The sequence below is a fragment of the Octopus bimaculoides genome, chromosome 14 (genome assembly GCF_046866305.1).
Source record: "Octopus bimaculoides isolate indiv1 chromosome 14, ASM4686630v1, whole genome shotgun sequence".
Lineage (NCBI taxonomy): Eukaryota > Metazoa > Mollusca > Cephalopoda > Octopoda > Octopodidae > Octopus > Octopus bimaculoides.
Genome location: NC_142941.1, coordinates 15,985,534 through 16,005,012, shown reverse-complemented (window position 1 = coordinate 16,005,012; position 19,479 = coordinate 15,985,534). Strand labels below are relative to the sequence as shown.

At 34.9% G+C, this 19,479-nt stretch overlaps 1 protein-coding gene across 3 annotated transcripts in view; it reads right to left on the bottom strand.

Annotated features, from left to right (window-relative positions):
- Positions 1–19,479, bottom strand: part of LOC106872721 (lateral signaling target protein 2 homolog) — a 136,325-nt gene that overhangs the window by 13,202 nt on the left and 103,644 nt on the right. For all 3 annotated transcript variants that reach the window (XM_089362417.1, XM_089362416.1, XM_089362415.1), the window contains 4 exons: positions 13,994–14,143; positions 12,742–12,794; positions 4,180–4,269; positions 2,372–2,461 (listed from right to left, as the gene is read on the bottom strand). In XM_089362417.1, the coding sequence (XP_089218543.1) occupies positions 2,372–2,461; positions 4,180–4,269; positions 12,742–12,794; positions 13,994–14,143 (383 nt within the window). The remainder of the gene's footprint in view (positions 1–2,371; positions 2,462–4,179; positions 4,270–12,741; positions 12,795–13,993; positions 14,144–19,479) is intronic.

The window sequence follows — 19,479 nt, the reverse complement described above, 5'->3', positions numbered from 1 at the left end:
GGGGTTTCAGACTCAGAAAACATTGGAAACATCCTCAACAACAATAAAGAAACGCCACTGCCACCGAGATTTCATATATTTATATGTGTGTGTGTGTATGTGTGAACAGTTTTAAGTCCAATCATCAAAACTACTGTGTCAGGTAAACTCAGGACTTAGTTACTGTCTTGGTAATAAGTTGTAAACAACAAATTTTTAGCCCTTTTTGACATCTGTACTTACACACTAACAGATGAATATGCATTGAAAGTCAGTTGTAAGAAATCAATACAGAGGTTTGTTTCTTCCAGCTGGCTTCACTAGTAAGTTTAGACAAAAGCCATATTCCTTAGGATGGGGAGAAGCAGTGACTTGTTACTTTAAGAAAATAGCTTCAACCTTCTTGAAACAAATTAGAATTACTAGAGAAATGAGGGTGAAAGAACAACAGAATCAATAGAAAAATCAGATAAATTTGCATATCAATGTCTGGTATATACTTCTGCCTTATAAACATGGATGCTTGGTAAGCTGGTAGAATCACAAGTACACCAGGCAAAATGTTTAGTGGCACCTTGTCTGTCTTTACGTTCTGAGTTCAAATTCCACTGAGGTTGGCTTTACCTTTCATCTTTTCGAGGATGGATAAAATAAGTACCACTTGAGCACTGGGGTCAATGTAATCAACTTACCCCCTCCCCACTCCCAAATTGCTGGCCTTGTGCCAAAATGTGAAACCATTATTACTGTTATTATTATGATGATGGTGGTGGTGGTGGAGGACTGACAGAATTGCTAGCATATTAGACAAAATGCTTAGTGATATTTCTTCTAGCTCTGTATGTTTTGCATTCAAATTCAGCCAAAGTTGACTTTGTCTTTCATCCTTTCAGGGTCAATAAATTAAGTACCAATCAAGAACTGGGGCTACTATTATCAACTTGCCCCACTGCACTTGAAATTGCTGTCTTTGTCTCATGTACATTTAATTTAGCTATATAATAAAATGGTGTCCATGGTCTAAATAGCTGTTTCTAGAATATCCCAGCTATTGGAACATTATGTCAAGCGAGGAGAGGGAGAGGTTAAATAGATGTGACAGTGGAGGAACATTATTCATCATTTTATACCTATATAACAGGCAGTCCATCAGTTATGACAATGTGGGTTCCAGTTGATCTGATCAACAGAACAGCCTGCTCATGAAATTAAAGTGCAAGTGGCTGAGCACTCCACAGACACATGTACCCTTTCAGTGTGACACATAGTGTGCCAAGGCTGACTCTTTGAAATACATGAGTACTACTCATTTTTGCCAGCTGAGTGGACTGGAGCAATGTGAAATGAAGTGTCTCACTCAAGGGAACAATGTTTCACTGGGAACTGAACTCATGGCCTTACGAATGTGAGCCAAATACCTTAACCACCAAGCCAAGTGCTTTCACATACATATATATACATTACACATGCTACATATGTATAAAGCAAAGAAACAAGGACACACATTGTCGGTGCCCACAAACCAACATATGTGGCTTGCTTAGAAGACATGTAACATTACAAAGAAACTGAATGCTATAACAAGGGTTACAGCAGACAGCCTTGTAGTGAGTCATAGAGCAGAGCAAATCCAATAATAAAAATACAGGGTCAAGAAGTAAGCAAGTGACAGGATGCAACTATGTGCTTGTCATTCAGGGACCTACTATTAAAAACATGATAAGCACAATTTTAGTAGTTTGTAACAAGTACCTACAGCTTGAAGATCGTTTTTAAAATCTTTTGTTTTATTAACTGATGTGCACAAGTACTGATGTGCATGTTTGTATGTCCCTATGTACGTATGTATGCCACTAAAGGAATATAAAAATATATGAACATTTTAAAATTATATTTAACATATTTAACATAAGAAAGTGAAATAATTTTCGTTTTCATCATGAGTAAAAAATTTTGAATTTTCTGGATACCTAATTCTAAAATAAGTAAAATATACTTTTTAACACAGATTTCAAATTTTGGCTCAAGGCCAGCAATTTGGGGGCAGGGTAAATCGTTTTACATTGATCCCCGTGTTCAACTGGTAATTAATTTATCAACCCTGAATGGATGAAAGACAAAGTCAACCTTGGCAGAATTTTAACTTGGAAGGTAAAGATGGATGAAATGCCACAAAACATTTTGCCCAGCATGATAACAATTCAGCCAGCTCACCATCTTTATATATATTTTTTTTCAATATTAAAAAGATACAGGATAAGATTTTACTAGAAATTTCTTAAAACAGCAATGCATCATTTTAAAATGACACACTGAAGTTTTGTAACAAATACTAGAGAAAGAGATGCTATGCTGTTGCCCTTACTGGTAATCTCTGGTCTTAAATACTTACCAAACAATAGCCAATCGAGGGATAGTGAACATTAGTGCAGGGTCATAGTCATCTATCATCTCCTGAGTAAGAAGACCTAACTTTAGTGATCTGCAAAAAAATTTAAAATTTCTCTTTAATTAAAGAATGACACTCAAAATTGTAACAACTAATTTTTGTCTCCAAATGAATGCACACATAAGAGTGATATATCTTCTTAATTTGTAACCAAATGTTTTAGAAATTGATCCATTTTAACCACTCCTTGAGAATAGTTGAGGAAAAAAAATAAAAATTTAACATTAAAGCCTGCTGTTTAGTATCTATGAGAGAGGGAGTTCTTAAAGTCAATGCGAAAACAGAAAAGTATAAATGTGCATTCATGTGAATCAGTGTGTGAAGATTAAAGATATATAAAAACTACTGGAAAGAAAAATTGTTTGTCAAAATATATGAAGGACAATGACAGATATAGGTGGATGGATTACAGTTCACATGATACTGCTACAACCGTTCAGTGACACCCTTTTGGTAAGGTATATAACTCTGTAAGGACTTAGTGTTTGTGAATAACACTTATTTCGCAGGTGAGCATTTTGTGAAGTGTCAACTATGAAAATAATAGCTGTAGCAACAACAATCTCAGTACTATTTGCATGAGGCAAATAATACGTGTAAAATATCAAAAATTAGATTGATATTTCTTATATTTTAGATTTCTTTTTTAACCCTAAAGTAGTCAGATTTCTCAAGTTTAATGTGTTTATTCACATTGATATGAATTAGTCATGCATTACCTTGTAGTTTTGAGATTTCAATGATATGATTGCTTAGTTTTAAAATATCAGATCCATGAAGAGGTAGAAAAGCAGACACTAAAATGATGATTAATTAGGCTGTGTATTTTAAAAAAAATAAGGTTACAAAATGGTGAGGAAGTCAACAGATAGAGCTTCTTTTGTCAGACTTTCAGTAATTTTAACATAAAAACTGAACACAGGTGTCAAAACCATGATGATAGAAAATATAAAAATGCCTAGATCAAAGTTCTCAATCATTTATGCACTGAGTCAATATTTTCCAATTAATGAAGGCATGTGAGGAAAATAACTCAAAAATAAATTCTCCAAATGGCAGAGTAGCAGTCTGGAGAACCTTGCACAAGATATTATGCATACAGTGATGATATCAACTTCTCAGACTATTTGCAACACCTGTCCACTTGGTTGATTCCTATTCTAAACATATGAATATAATAAAGAGGAAAAGAAAATATATTTCTTGCAATATCACCATTCAAAAAAGAAAAATATGACAAACTTATTACAAGCAGTCATATTACCAAATTACCAAAGACAAGATTCCTTGGAAATTATATTCATCAATTTCCATGTAAACCTTCCTTACCTGCATTTAAGCTTTGTAGGGTTGAGGCAAAATATACACTGCAAATGAGAAGTTGTCAAGTGTCTCAACTAACAAAATACTGATTTGTTCCAGTGAACATTAACTGTTTTGATATCAACCTGATTGATATTTCTTTTAGTCTTATAAAGCAAAATCACATTTTAACCTTTAACATTTAAACAAGCAACATGCAGCTTGTTTTGAGTACAAATCAACTAAATCCAGCCTCTCACACCTACCATACAATGTCATTCTAAAAATAAACCATCATTTCATTGAAATCTCTTAGCTACAAGAATGCATGTTTAATTCAAAACAATGTGACTAATAATGTTCCAGATAAGATGAGATTCATACATTAAATTGACTTCTTTATTATTTTCAAAGACATGGTCACAAAATAATCAAGTGATTTCACTCACCTATGCACAGTTTCTGAAAACAAAACAGTCACCTCTTGCAATATATCATATTCTTTCATTGTCTTCACAGGAACCATTGCACTCACATAGCTAAAAGAGAAACAGATTAGAAAACTTAATTATATATAGGTGTGTGTGTGTGTGTGTGTGTGTGTTGACTCATATAAGGAAATATAGACATTGGAGTTTGACACAGTTGAACTCCAATTTTGTTAAACTGTCCAACCCATCCCAGCACAGAAAACATGTTGAACAATGGGGATGAGAACCCAAAAGCTTATTATCTCTTGTCGCTGTGTTTTCTGACTAGAATTTAATTCTTTTAATATTTTTAACCAGTAGAGAATAAACAACTGAATTAGCATGACAGAATGCAGACAGGAGAAAAAAAGTCTCAAAGTAATACAATGTATGTCAGAGTGTGTGAAAATTATGTAAGTGTACACAGAGCATGTGCATTTGCTGCATCTATAAATCATAACTTGCTAACAGAGCAGTTTTACAATTCATGAAATTACATGTGCATGTAAGTGTTTTATATTTATATACGTCAGGGGTTCTCAACCATTTTTTATCCATGGAAGCCTTTGATTGTTATTTTAGCCTGGTGGTCTCCTATAGTCAATCAATGCATGGAAACTAGTTTTACAGAAACTTCTTTCAAAATTCTTATTTTGTAATTCACACATTAACTTGTGTAGCTTGATCTATGCAAAATGTTAGATAAAGAAACCCAACTGTTTCTTGCAGTAAATGCCAAAGCATACACCTAAAGCAACATTTTTTCAGAATACTATTTAGGATATTATTATGGATCCCCAATTTACTATTTTGTTACATGGACCCCCAAAATCTTACATAGACCCTCAGGGGTCATATGGAACCTGGTTGAGAACCACTGATATATATATAAACATTCACACACATAGTATTATTTCAAAACAAAAATGTAGTTTTATGAATGCAGCAAAGTTTTTATCACCTACCCCACTTCAGCTTGAGGTCTAATTACCATTGTAAAAGCAAGATACCTCAGAATCTAGGCCTTTTGTTTTTTTACTTTAAAAAAATTAAATTAAATTAAAAGAAATTGAAAAAAAAAAATCAAGCCACATCCTATCAAAGTATCTCTGCTATGTTAAACGGAGAAGTAAAGGGATAAATTAACAGCATGATAGTTAAAATATTTACCAGTGACCAGTGCTGATTAGCTGCGGTCAAGCACTTGGTGAACTGATAGTTAGTTAAAAAAAAAAAAAGAAAAGAAAAACCTACCATACTAATTTGGTCAACAAAATTACAACCTTCCCTGTGTACAGTGTGTAGTTGGTAACGTAAAACACCATCGGAGGTACATTACTTGGTGGGGGATTAGTATAAAGCCTTCTCTAAATGAACTATACTAACTAGTACAGCTAGTAATTAAATACCAGACTTCTACCTGCATGTAGTGTGGTAAGTGGAGAGAAACAGCAGCTTTATAAGATGGTGAAGATAATTTAAAATAAACAAAGAAAATATACCAATTTTAAATGTAAGAACAAGCTCTGTGTACGTGTATGTATGTATGTATATATATATATATATATATATATATATATATATATACATACACACACACACACACACACACACACACACACACACACACACACACACACACACACACAAAGGAAAAAAAAAAAGGAAAATGGATCTGAGTGTAAAGCTAAATTTCCTGGTTAGGTTACAAGGTATATTTAATCTGGCATAAAAGTTAATTATGCATGGCTTGGGAATTAGTCATTTTTGTAGTCTATCTATCTTACAGGTTTGAAACTACCACGGAATACATTTACCTACATCATTAGACACTTCAAAACATTTCAACTACCTTCCAATGAAATCGAAAGAAAATTTCAAGCTTTATATCTGGAAGGAAATCTACAAAAATTTCCCAACCTCAGGTGATCAGATTGCATTCAAAAGGCAATTGGAATATCATTATATGTTGAAGTTAGTTTTTAGCATCAGGTTAGTCCTAACTGAGGAGATCTGTGATAAAAATGCATTCTAGCTGTGACAATCTTATTTTATTTTCAGACAGTGTATTCCCAAACTATATTATCAAATAGGGCTTTCCTTTCCATTTTTTTTACTTAAACAAGGCATGGTTTGAGGAGGTTTGGGAGCTATTTATTGCAGGCCAAGCAATGGATTTTGATCAGACGATGACTTAGACAATTTCCTGGGTCCTCTTGTTTTTGTCCCTCCCCATGGCAACAGGTACTTTCTGTAATTTCTTAATATTAGTTTTGTACTAGATTGTTTTCACTATTTCATCAGACAGAGCCAAAAATATTTGATCTTTGAAAGCCCATTTTCACCAGCATCACAAAACTAAGTGAACAGGTTGCAACACCAATTTATTATCACAAGTTACACATACAAGCATCAAACTTATAAACAAACTTCTTCCGCAGCTATCAAATGGTTACTAATTTAAACATCAGTTATGGGCAGATGCTGTTCAGCTTGAACCAACTTTTCTTATAAGAATAAATTGATAAATTGTACTTCTTAGATCATCATTATCTAACATTTCTTTTCCAATGATGGCATGGGTAGGGTGGTTTGACAGAATCTGACAGGCGGCGGGCGAGGTGACAAAATCGTTAGCACTCTGGGCGAAATGCTTAGCGGTATTTCGTCTGCCGTTACGCTCTGAGTTCAAATTCCGCTGAGGTCGACTTTGCCTTTCATCCTTTCTGGTCGATGTAATCGACTTAATCCCTTTGCCTGTCCTTGTTTGTCGCCTCTATGTTTAGCCCCTTGTGGACAATAAAGAAATAAGAATCTGACAAGCCAGAGGGGCTGTGTTGAGCTCCAATAGTTTCTTTGGAATGGTTTCTACAGCTGGATGCCCTAACATCAACCACTTTACAGAATGTACTGGGAAGAGGGGTAGGGTGGAGAGGGCTTTTATTTATTTTCTTTATGTGGCACTAGCACTGGTGAGGTCATCAAGTACTTTCGAGACAAGATGCCTCAACTGAGAAGGGCATAATATTAAGGGATGTGAAAGTATGATCACGGAACAGGAGTAGGTGTCTTGCTGAAGAGATGAGGATGAGTATATGTCTTCCCTATCAGGAAAGGGATAAGTCTAAACTCAAGTTGTACTTCATAAATTACTGACTAAACTATGAAACCTTTTCTGCAGGTTTTTTTTTTTTCTTCCCTTCTTACTTATTAGAAAGTGTTATACCAATGCCACTCACAGATCTTCCTAGACTAGTGAGGTCGATACTATTAATAATCTTTTTATCAGTCTTTTAAGTTCTAATCATTAAACTGCAGCCATGCTGGGGCACCAGCTTGAAGAATTTTTAGTTGAATGAATCAACCCCAGTACTTTCTTTTTAAGACCTGGTACTTATTCTACCAGTCTCTTTTGCCCAACAGCTAAGTTATGGGGACGTAAACAAACCAAGTGGTGATGGTGGACAAACACACAGACGACAAACTCACATAATGAAGAAATGAAATTAACACAGTGATTTCCAAGTACAAGAGACAACTTCAGACATATTTCGGTTTTATTACACCTCTTCAGCTAAGCTTCAATTTCATTGTATTTACCGAAGCAATGAGAGAATCAGTAATTGATGTACAATACTGTATAAGTGTAGGAATGAATAACATTTTGAAAATAAATATATAACAGTGAGATTAATTACTTAGAAACACCATCTGCATAAAAAAAAAAAAACAGTTTGACTAAGTGTTAACATATTTAATGTAGTGAGCATTAAAAATCTAATTATAGATACTTAGGCCTTTTTCAAGGACATAAGCAATTGTTTCAACCAAAGATTAAAACTGATACAGGACTTTCAGCATATTCACAATGACTATTTATGAGGTAGACGAACAAGGATTGAAATCTATTACATATCCGAATGCACAGACAAACACACACACACAAGAATGTACATGCTCACACCCACATACACAGATGTGCACACAAACGCATGTGCATGCACACACTAGGTGACACGTGCAGCAGTTTGAACTTTGTGTCAAGTGGTGATTTTAATAGTGATAGTAAATACACAGAACAATCCTATCAGCTCTTAACATTGGACCATGCAACTTGACATTTAACAGAACATCAATAGAAAGTAGGAAAATGAGTGGGCGGGGGGATGATGACTTATTCTGTAAAAGGTGTGTGCGTGTGAGTGCGCTTTTGTATATAAGAGCAAGATGAATGTATGAGACATGTGCAAGCCTAATTGCATGTAATCACCTGTATATGCAGGTGCAGAAATGGCTGCATGGCAAGAAGCTCGCTTCCCAACCAGCTTTCAGTACAGTCCTACTGAATGGCACCTTTGGTTAAGTGTCTTTTGCTATAACCCTAGGCTGCCTAAAGCCCTTGTGAGTGGATTTGGTAGATGGAAACTGGAAGCCTGTCATATTATTTTATTCCTTTACTTGTTTCAGTCATTTGACTGCAGCCATGCTGGAGCACCACCTTGAAGTGGTTTTGTTGAACAATTTGACTACAGGACTTATTTTTAAGTCTAGTACTTATTCTACCAGTCTCTTTGCCAAACCACTAAGTTATGGGAGTGTAAATACACCAACACTGATTGTCAAGCAAAGTAGGGGTACAAAGACACATACAAACATATATATCTAAGGCACAAAATTACATTCTGACCATCTGGCCAATAACTGATGAGGAGTTGGGGACCTTCTGTATCTGTTTCCCAAGGTGCCTTCCATGTGATCAGGAAGCAAGCTTCTTACCACACAGCCATGCCTGCACCTATATATCATCATCATTTAACGTCCGCTTTCCATGCTAGTATGGGTTGGACGATTTGAATGAGGACTGGTGAAACCAGATGGCTACACCAGGCTCCAATCTGATTTGGCAGAGTTTCTACAGCTGGATGCCCTTCCTAACGCCAACCACTCCGAGAGTGTAGTGGGTGCTTTTACGTGCCACTGGCAACGGCCACGCTCAAAATGGTGTATTTTACGTGCCACCTGCACAGGAGCCAGTCCTGCAGCACTGGCAACGACCTCGCTCGAATATATATACACTTTATTTAAAAGCAGCAGAAATATAACAAAAAGCTGTTACTCGGAGTTTCACGTTAAAGCATATTACTCTACCTCTGGTATTTGAGTACTCTTTTCTCCACCTTGTTGCACATTTATGTGCTTACTCCGGTGTATATATATATATATATATATATATATATATATATATATATATATATATGAGCAAACATTTATTCTATTTTTAGTGCAGGCTTCACATTTTCATTCATGCACATTGATGCAACCAACCAAAGTGTTAGCATATTTAATGACAAGTGGCATTAAAATGCTAATTGAAACTCAGTTGATGAGAACTTCCTGCTGCAAAACCTAATCAAGTGATACAAGGTCTACATGTCTTTTTTTTTTCCCTGAGACTGGTATCCAACAGAGAAAATAGAAAGACTATCACATTTTCATTAAAATAATTTTTACTGTCTTGTAATAAAAAAAAAAAGTTATAATTATTCTTTCTCAAACTGGCGCAAATCCAGAAACTTAAAAGTGAATAACTGACCGAATTGACCATATCGCTCTCAAATTACATCCCACTAGTTTTTCAGAGAGATTCAGTGCTATTTTATTAACTAGCCATCCTGTTGCTAAGCATTACCTGTTTTGCAAATAAACTATTTTATTCACCAGTTTATGGCCATATTTCTCATTAAACTGTTAGAATAGTAAGAGCCACTTAAAAGTAACAGAATATTTCAGTACTCACACTACAATATGTCATTGACTTCCAAATGACACATTCAGAGCACACCGTTAATATAGTTCAACACTATACATATATACAAAGACACACACATATATATCCATTTGTGTTAAATGTCGGAAAAAAAGAGTACTCAATACCATAGTCATCATCATCATCATCAAACATCCGCTTTCCATGCTAGCATGGGTTGGACGATTTGACTGAGGACTGGTGAAACCAGATGGCTACACCAAGCTCCAATCTGATTTGGCAGAGTTTCTACAGCTGGATGCCCTTCCTAACGCCAACCACTCCGAGAGTGTAGTGAGCGCTTTTATGTGCCACCGGCACGGAGGCCAGTCAGGCAGTACTGGCAACGGCCATGCTCAAAATGGTGTATTTTATGTGCCACCTGCACAGAAGCCAGTCCAGTGGCACTGGCAACGATCTCGCTCGAACGGTGGTGCCATCACGATTTCGCTTTGAGATTAATAATATTTTATTTTAGTTGAGTCAGTCTCTTGCCACTTTCAGTTTCACCTGTAAATGCACAGGATCATCAGGAAAATGATAAGTTGACCAAAATTATATGTATACATATATATATATATATATTTGTCTATTTCTCATTTTCTACATGTAATTCACGGTTGGCTCATTAACATGAAATAAAACCATTTACCTTAGGCACAAGACCCCACACTTTGAGAGCAAGAGCTGTCAAGTCATCATCTACTGATGGGATGTGAACTTAGGACAAAGAGATGTGTTTCAATTTTCAAATAATCATGAACTTGGAGGGCTTCAGTAAATCACCTAACTCTTCCATTTATGGGGATAATTAATCTGAGTTTCAGAATTGAAAAAGTCCTGACATACAATTATATAAAATTTCAATTTAAACCTGAACACTTAAAACCAGGTTTTGTATCAGAGAACTAGAGGGGATTTCAGATTAGAATTAAGAGATAATGTTCCAGTTTACCTTGAACATTGTTTAATATAAAATATGTCATAAGCTTTAAATTATAGGACATGTATTTATGAACAGAGCAGAAAATGTGAAGTAATGTACTATTGTATAAGGCCTACATCTAGGATATGCTTCTGTCACCACTGCCATTACTTAATATTCGTTTTTCTATGCTTGCTTCAGCTGGATGCCTCTTCTCCAGCAACATCATTTTGCTACTTGTTGCAGTCATTTATGTCTTTCATGAAGTTCAATATCCTGTGATTGGCCTTCACCACTTCATTTGTCTTCACCCGTGCTCCTCTTCCATAGTTTCTTTCTACTTAGATTGCTGGGCACGACTTTACTCAGTTGTCATCCTCCATAGGCATTATGTGTCCATATCAGTATAAAAAATTCTCTCTTCTACACTACAGCTGATTCCTCTTATATGCAGTTTTTGCTCTCAGCTCATTTGAATGCCACTGTTCCTACATACTTGAATTATACACCAGTGGTTCCCAACCTTTTTCAGCCCAGGGACCATTTTTTACTTGGAAAAGTTTCAAGGGACCACTTCTACTTTTACTTTATGCTGTTCTATTTTCACACTAAAATACTTAATGAAAAGACAAAATAGTCTTTACACTTTAAAATTTATTTTAGCAAACAAAGATAAACAAGATATCAAAATCATTTTTCCTAAAGTCATTCATTTTTAGTCCATTCAGCTAGTGACTAGCTGATATTGGTGTTTCTGACACAAGATATCATAATCAATTTTAATGAACTCATTTAGTATTAGTCTGATAGTTCCTCTACTGTTGACATCTAATCTATTTCTTTTTCTACTTAAAATATCTACAACAGCTGAAAATGCAGATTCCACCATCCATGTGGTAGGGAAAGAAATGATGCTTGCTTCTACATTGTCAAAAAATATTTGGGTGTGATTCCTTTATCAATATGTAGGCAAAGACACCTTTTTCAACTTCTCAATTTCATATTCTCTTTCAAATCCAACAACATTTCAGCCAACTCAAAATTTTCATCTCCTGGCTCATAATTTTCTAGGTCTACAAACCAGAGTGGATAATCCATCTTTAATAAATCATTGTATCTTCCCTCAAAGTCTACATGAAGACCTTCAAGATAGGCAATGCATGCATTCTGATGTACGAACAGTGGTGTTAAAATTTTGAAATGATGCCAAATTTTTTTTTAGAAACTTTTTTGCCAAAATTTTTAATTTCCCCATATACCCTTTTTTATCTTCTGAGAACAGGTGACCAAATCTGATTTTCTACCTTGTAGCTCTAAGTCAAGCAGATTCACTTTTAAAAATATCACTCCTCAAATAGAATATTTTTGATTTAAACTCAGAAAGTCTTCCCAAAATTGTGATTGTAAAATTTAAATTATGTAATTCTTGATTGTAACATTATTGATTATATATTATACATTATTGATTCTTATGGAATAATTATTGAATTTTGTTTTCTTATTATTCTGTCTTCATATAGATTATTATTAACTAGCAGTGTCTTTATTATCGAGCAATACTGTGTTTCAATTTTTTTATGGCTACGAATTCTCTGGGGACCACTAAAAATTCTCTGGGGGCCCACGGGACCATGTTGGGAATCAATGTTATACACCCACTTACTTTACAGATGGCTGTATTAACAGTAATATCCTGAACCAAAACAGTCAGTACAGCTGTTATAACATGCATTACTTCCATGAAGCAATTGGAATAAGAAAAGCGAAACAAAACCTTTCAAATGAAGAAATAATACAATCAATGCCATACCTCAATTCAAACTCAGCAAACAATTTATCAAATATCGTCAATGCTTCTTTAATCTGAAATAAAATGGCAAAGAGAAATTGATAAATTACAATCGTAATATTTTCATTTGCTTCATATTTAAAACACATCTGGTTTCCATTTTTGTTTCTCTAATTTAAATAATCTTATATACTTTTTAACAAGCTAACTGGTTAATTGTGACACCAGCACCTGTTCTGGCACCGTCAATTTATATATTGCTGGCAGGGAAATGAATCACTGCCGTCCCTAATGGTCGAGCATCCATCATTGACAAGACCAAACAAGGTCGAAATCATGATCTGGTGGCCTTGATGCTGAAAGTGCCGAGGATTTATCTCCTTGCTAGCAATATATACAAGAGTGCATTTTGCACCAAAGAACCAATATGAGAGTTTCTTTCATGGTAACTACCGCAGTAAAGTTTGTTCTAACAAATCATCTATGTTTAAGAGGGGGATAAATATTACCTCTCAGTATTAAACACTGCTTCTGTTGCTAATATATAATTTGAGTACATTTGACAATAAAGACAAAAAAAATGACTAGTGAAACAAAAGCCATAATTGACTCAAATCTAAAAAGAACCAGTTAGATATTCAGTAACTCTTTCTTCTAAGAGATTCTATCATTTTCAGTGGATTTATATTTCTAAGCCTACTGGCTTACCAGTCCTCAGTCAAACCATCTAATCCATGCTAGCATGGAAAGCGGACATCAAACACTGATGATGATACAGACTGGCAGGATTTTGTCCCTTGCATAGCTTTCCATACATCTTGAAGCACTAAGTGTTGTCTTTTTAAGCCCAGGTTAACCATGATCAAAGGTGTGCCAGCTGTGACCATCCCATGTAGACAGCATATCTAGGACTACATTAGATAATGTAGTGTTCTTTTTTTTAATTTTGCTTTTCTTTCTAAAGATGGTAGTGTGTTATTTGAGAGGGAGCTGTTATTTTTAACAGGGCAAACAACCTCATAGAGGGGCTCCATTGGTTCATTCACTTTCATTATTTCATGAAAATGTAGAATTGGATTTTGCAAGAAGAAATACTTATTCATCCATCTTTTATCACCAAGATGAAAGCATCTCTTACATAGGTTATGGGAAAACCCTCTACATTCTTGGAGCATTAAAAGAGAAAAAAAAAATGAACAATTAGCTCTGCCGACCTTAAAAAATGTTGGAAACCTTTTAAAATAAAATACATGAAGTGTTTGAAATCACTTACTCGTTCTGTGTAGACATTGATATTTTTTAAGCATTGCTCCCGCAATATACTGCGTAAACTATCCAGATTTTTGGTTAGTGCTCGGGCCAAAGGTCGCATACTTGCACTTTCAACTTCTCGATTCATTATGGTCGATCCTGCAGCTAAACACTGCAATAAACAAAAAAGACAATTATACAATTTGAATTTTCATTATTTTTCGTGTTTTCTTCAAATATCTAAAGAATTTTCAAAAGAAAACAGTTTTCATACATAATAAAGGAAAATGTGTGTAGCTTTTGCTGCCAAAGCTCTGTACCTTAATATGGCAACTTGTCAAAAGCTCACCAGAGGAGAAGGCGGGGATATGTTGTTTATAAATTAAAATTTCGTAAGCTTAAAAGCAGATGTCAGAAATGAAATATACTCAACAGGTCAAGACCATTTTGTGCCAAATATCCACCCACTTGTGGCTAATACAACAAATTGGATTAGTATAATATATTAGCCAGGTCGCTGGCTTGTTGCAGTATTTGAACTCAGAATGTAAGGATTTGGAACAAGTACTGTGAAGTATTTTGTCTGACACCATACCGAGTCTGCCAATACACCACCTTCATAACAAAAAATTGTTTCAAATTATGGCACAAGGCTAACAATTTTAGCAGGAAAGGGGGTAGTCGATTACATCAAACCCCAGTACTTGACTGGCACTTTATTTTGTCAACCTTGGAAGGATGAAATGTAGCATTTGAGCTCAGCAAGTGAAATTGCCAAAAGAAATGCTGCTAAGCATTTTTGATGCACTAATCATTCTGAAAGCTCACCGCTTTAATGATAATAAAAGTAACTTTATAACAATTTAAAAGGAAAAAGAAAAAAAAAATTTATGTAAAAAATATCAACAATAAAGCTGGTGGAGAACTAGAAAAGGCAATAATAAAGACAAGAAGTTAATGAACAATAAGAAAAAAAATTGAATTAATTAACTATACAAATGCTGGAAGTAATCATATATAATACGAAAATGATTATAATGAATGTAGAACCCACATCTTATAATTATAATCACTTACTTTCATTTAGATATATAGTGCAACTATCTCCACTGCCCTTCAACCATAATCATATCACTTAGATATTGAACCTATAGTGGGTCAGCTGCCCAATTTGATACCATTATGGATGAGCAAACCTATGATCAAAATCATTCAAGGCATGACCATCCAACCTTTTTTAAGGACGACTTGATATCCTGATCAACTGCTTAACAATACAGCAACCTATGAGTTGTGATTTTTATTCTCTTTTCTTCCAGTAGTCTCAGAGGCCCTGCAAAAGGCCATGAGCTCTGCTCTGCTTCCTTTGACGAAAGCCAATAAATAAATAATTATTTACTTTTTTTTTTTTTTTTTTGATAAATTCTAATTCCTTTATTTCTAATATTTAGAGGTGTTAATTTTAACTCTCTAAATATAACACAAACAACATCTAGCTATCATTTTGCCAGAATCTTATAAAACATTTTCCCATCTGAAACAAGCTTCTGTCATTTCATATAAACTAAAAACCTCCATGACTACTAAATGGATAGAAAGAGAAAACTGAAGCTAGAAGCAAGACACACAATAACTACTCATTTCTTATTTCTTTACTGCCCACAAGGGGCTACACACAGAGGGGACAAACAAGGACAGACAAACGGATTAAGTCGATTATATCGACCCCAGTGAATAATTGGTACTTATTTAATCGACTCCGAAAGGATGAAAGGTAAAGTCGACCTTGGCGGAATTTGAACTCAGACTGTAACGACAGACGAAATACCGCTAAACATTTCGCCCAGTGTGCTAACGTTTCTGCCAGCTCGCTGCCTTGTTTTCTGTTTTATAGATGAGTTGTTAATAGTTGTGTAGTCCCAGACCAGCCCCGATTAAATAAATATATAATCAAAAGCATTCCAGCTATAACTATCCAATCTATTTTTGAAATTTCAGCCAATGTACCTGGAACTACATTATGTGATACAATGATTCTCAAAGTGAGAAATCCTAAATACCCAATAAATGTTAGTAACTACCCCGACTCAACCTCATTGTTTACCCTTTTGTTACTATATTTCCATTCAAATTAATTCGTTCCAAACATGTGCTTATTAATGACAGTTGTTTCATTAAATCCTGTGTTATTTTAAAAATGAAAATGAAATTTTGATGGAAGATTTTAATTTAGATTACTTCAAAAACAGGAAGTTTGTGTGACAGAACAAGGGACAGTCCCAGGTGAGTTGGTCTCAAAAGGACTAACGAGAAAAAAACAGACTACCCATAAAATTCATTTTTTTTTTTTTTTGTGACAGAGTTTTAAAACCATTTTCTATTTTATTAAACATGTTAAATGTGTCTACCCACTTTGCAATCCTCACAGTTTCCATATATGAGAAACAATGAAGCATTGAGAATGTCATTTTAACACAGTTCAAATGAAAGAAATTTAGTTGTTATCTCTAGTAGGTCAAGTAAACAAGTAGGTAGCCTAGCCTTTTTATGTCTCCAAGATGCAAGCCTAGACAGGATTATCTTTTAATGGAAGACCAGCAGCTACACAGACCTACTGTAAAAATCTCCTATCCCCATGCCAGTAGTGATGCCCTAGAGCAAGAGTATCAAATTCGTTCAGCACAGCAGTCGAGACTGTAATACAAACTAGATTGTGTGGGTTGAATTGAAGCATAAACTAAATAGCACAGTGTTGGCTATAGAAAATGGATAAAGGGGTCAAGAGACATTATAACAACTTTATTGACAATAAAGGAACAAACCAAAGTTAGAAAAGTTTGAGTACAGAGATGTGTGTGGGGAGGTCACCAAATGGTATATATTGTCCTATTAAGTAAAAATACTTATAAAGTAAACAGGCAGAAATTGTCCAAATGAATATATACACTTCTTGCAGACTTGAGAGAATGCTTGCACTGTTTCAACTGCAAAAATTTTCAATATCATTCATATCACTAGAATTGATTCAAGAAAACAAGTGCATAAATTGTTGATGGGGTCCATTAGGCTTGGTATGTATAGACAAAATGGAAGGGAAAATAGATCACATCTTAAAGTGGATTCATAATCACATCTTTACATGGATTCAGAAGCTTCTTTTTCAGTGATTTAAACAAAAGATTTCCTAAGATGCACTGATCTGGCTGATCAGAACTTATGTTAATTGCAACTCTAACCAAGCCCAAACTCTGAATACAGAATATTTTTCTATTTATCAACTAGACTAGCCTATGTACATCCTTATACACTGGTAGTCACAATGCACTTCTATTCTTCCCTTCACTGCACTCTTTTCCATTTGGACCTGAACTGTTTGACATGTCATCTTCCTCTCACCTTGGAGGTCTTCCAGGTGATCTCTCCCAATAGATACTCAACAACTGCACAGACCCACCTGTTGTCTGTGAACCTTAAAACACGTCTAGCCTAGCAAAAACTTGTGCTTTTGATTCTCAAATTACCTTGATTCAGATATGTTCTAGAAATGATATTCTTAGCATGGATCTTTCCAGAGACCTCTATATCATAGCAAGTTGCTGTTCTTCTTTCTTCATAGCAGCACATGTCTTGCATATAAGAGAACAAGTGGGACAATCTCTTTAAGAGATTGACAAACAGGCTCTTATCCATCAATGCTTTGAGCATATCTTTAATCAAAACAAATACTTTTCATCCCACTCTTATTCTGTGTGAGATTTCAATGAGCATGTCTCAGCATATATTTACTGCCAATTCTAAATAAACATATTCCTTCACCTCAATTTTATTGCTTCTCACCATGGAGAACTGGACTAAACATTGTCCTAGAGAAAGGAAAAGGTCAGTATAACTTAGCACTAGTGTCATTGTAGTGTTGCCTATGGCATTTACCAAACTCAGGGAAGAATTTTTGCTCAATATTACAAGTTTACAAACCCTGCTATGATTTAGTATTGCCTAACATGCACAGAAATTTAATGATTGCAGCTAAATAAATAAATCTATAAATGAAATCAATTATCCAGAAAAAAATTACTGTACAACACCAAGATATAAAATTAATCAATGCAACACCTAACTTGCTTAACATACTAGTTACATTAAAAAAAAAAAAAGTACTTAGCTCTCATTCACAAATCAGTGCGACCTAGTAGCTGGTACCAGATTTTCACTAATTGTTTTAGAAATTTAGATACTTCCACAGCAAAGACCAGATAGACACCCTCTTGCCCCACCATTGATAGTGAAATACTGAGGATATGACAGCTGGAATGAGTGAAGATTGTACCAGCAGTCAACTGGTACTCCTTTTCACTTGAGTACATAGGAACAACGTGAAATGATGTTCCTTGCTCAAGAACACAGCACAACATAGTCCTGTACTCACCACATACATATACACTGTACACATTAACACTTACTTTGCTGTTTTCCATGTGGATGGTATTAATGGATTATTTCTTTCATGCTTTATGTAATCTTTATCTGAGGATATTCTTCTAACTCCATTTACTTAGTAGACAAGTGAATGACAATATTTCAGTGTGTAAAGGCAGCAAGCTAGTAGAATCATTAGCACATGGGACAAAATGTTTAGCAGCATTTCATCCATCTTTGTTGTGAGTTCAAATTTCACTGAGGTCGACTTTGCCTTTCATCCTTTCGGGGTTGATAAAATAAGTTCCAGCTAAGCACTAGGGTCAATTTAATTGACTTACCCCTTCCCCAAAAACAGCTGGATTTGTGCCAAAATGCAAAACCAATATTTCACTGAGTAAGTTTAATAAGACTGAAACATGCCCAGAGTTGTCATTGTACCTGCTAAAACTATCTTTCCCCTTCACTGTATTAACTATTACCAATTTTAATTAATTGGAACTCTGGTGTGTCAATTTATTATTGAAAAATATTTTTCTCCCCTTTTTCAATTGAATTGTCCTAAGCCTTGTTCAACGACGTGTCCCTAACTTTTCTTAATACAAATAGTTTTGATTATTTCAGGTTATATTTGCCATATTAAGTATGTTGACATTTACCCCTCTGCGTCTGCCCCAAGATTACACTGATCCTTTTTATTTTTGATCTTATTGTTGATACTTAGCTTTAGCTCAACCTGATCAAGCAGACTTGATTGGGAAAAGTGTTCCAGTAAAGGTGTTCCATTTTGGTCCTCAGTTGAGACTCCATTATCCACTGCATCTTTAATTTTTCAAAACAGTAATGATGTGATTTCTAGGAGAGTCAACTGCTATTTCAAGCAGGTTGTGCAACTCCACATACAGGCTCAGTGTTAGCTCATATTTCTGCTATTTGATTTTATCGATATCAAATAGTTTTGAGAGTTCAAATCGTGCAATGAAATTCATACTGCCAAAATACTGATGTAGCCTCAATCAACTCAGGCTATTCCATTCACAAGTTTTAAGAGATTTTTGCCTCAAAATTATTAGTAAGACAGTGAGCTGGCAG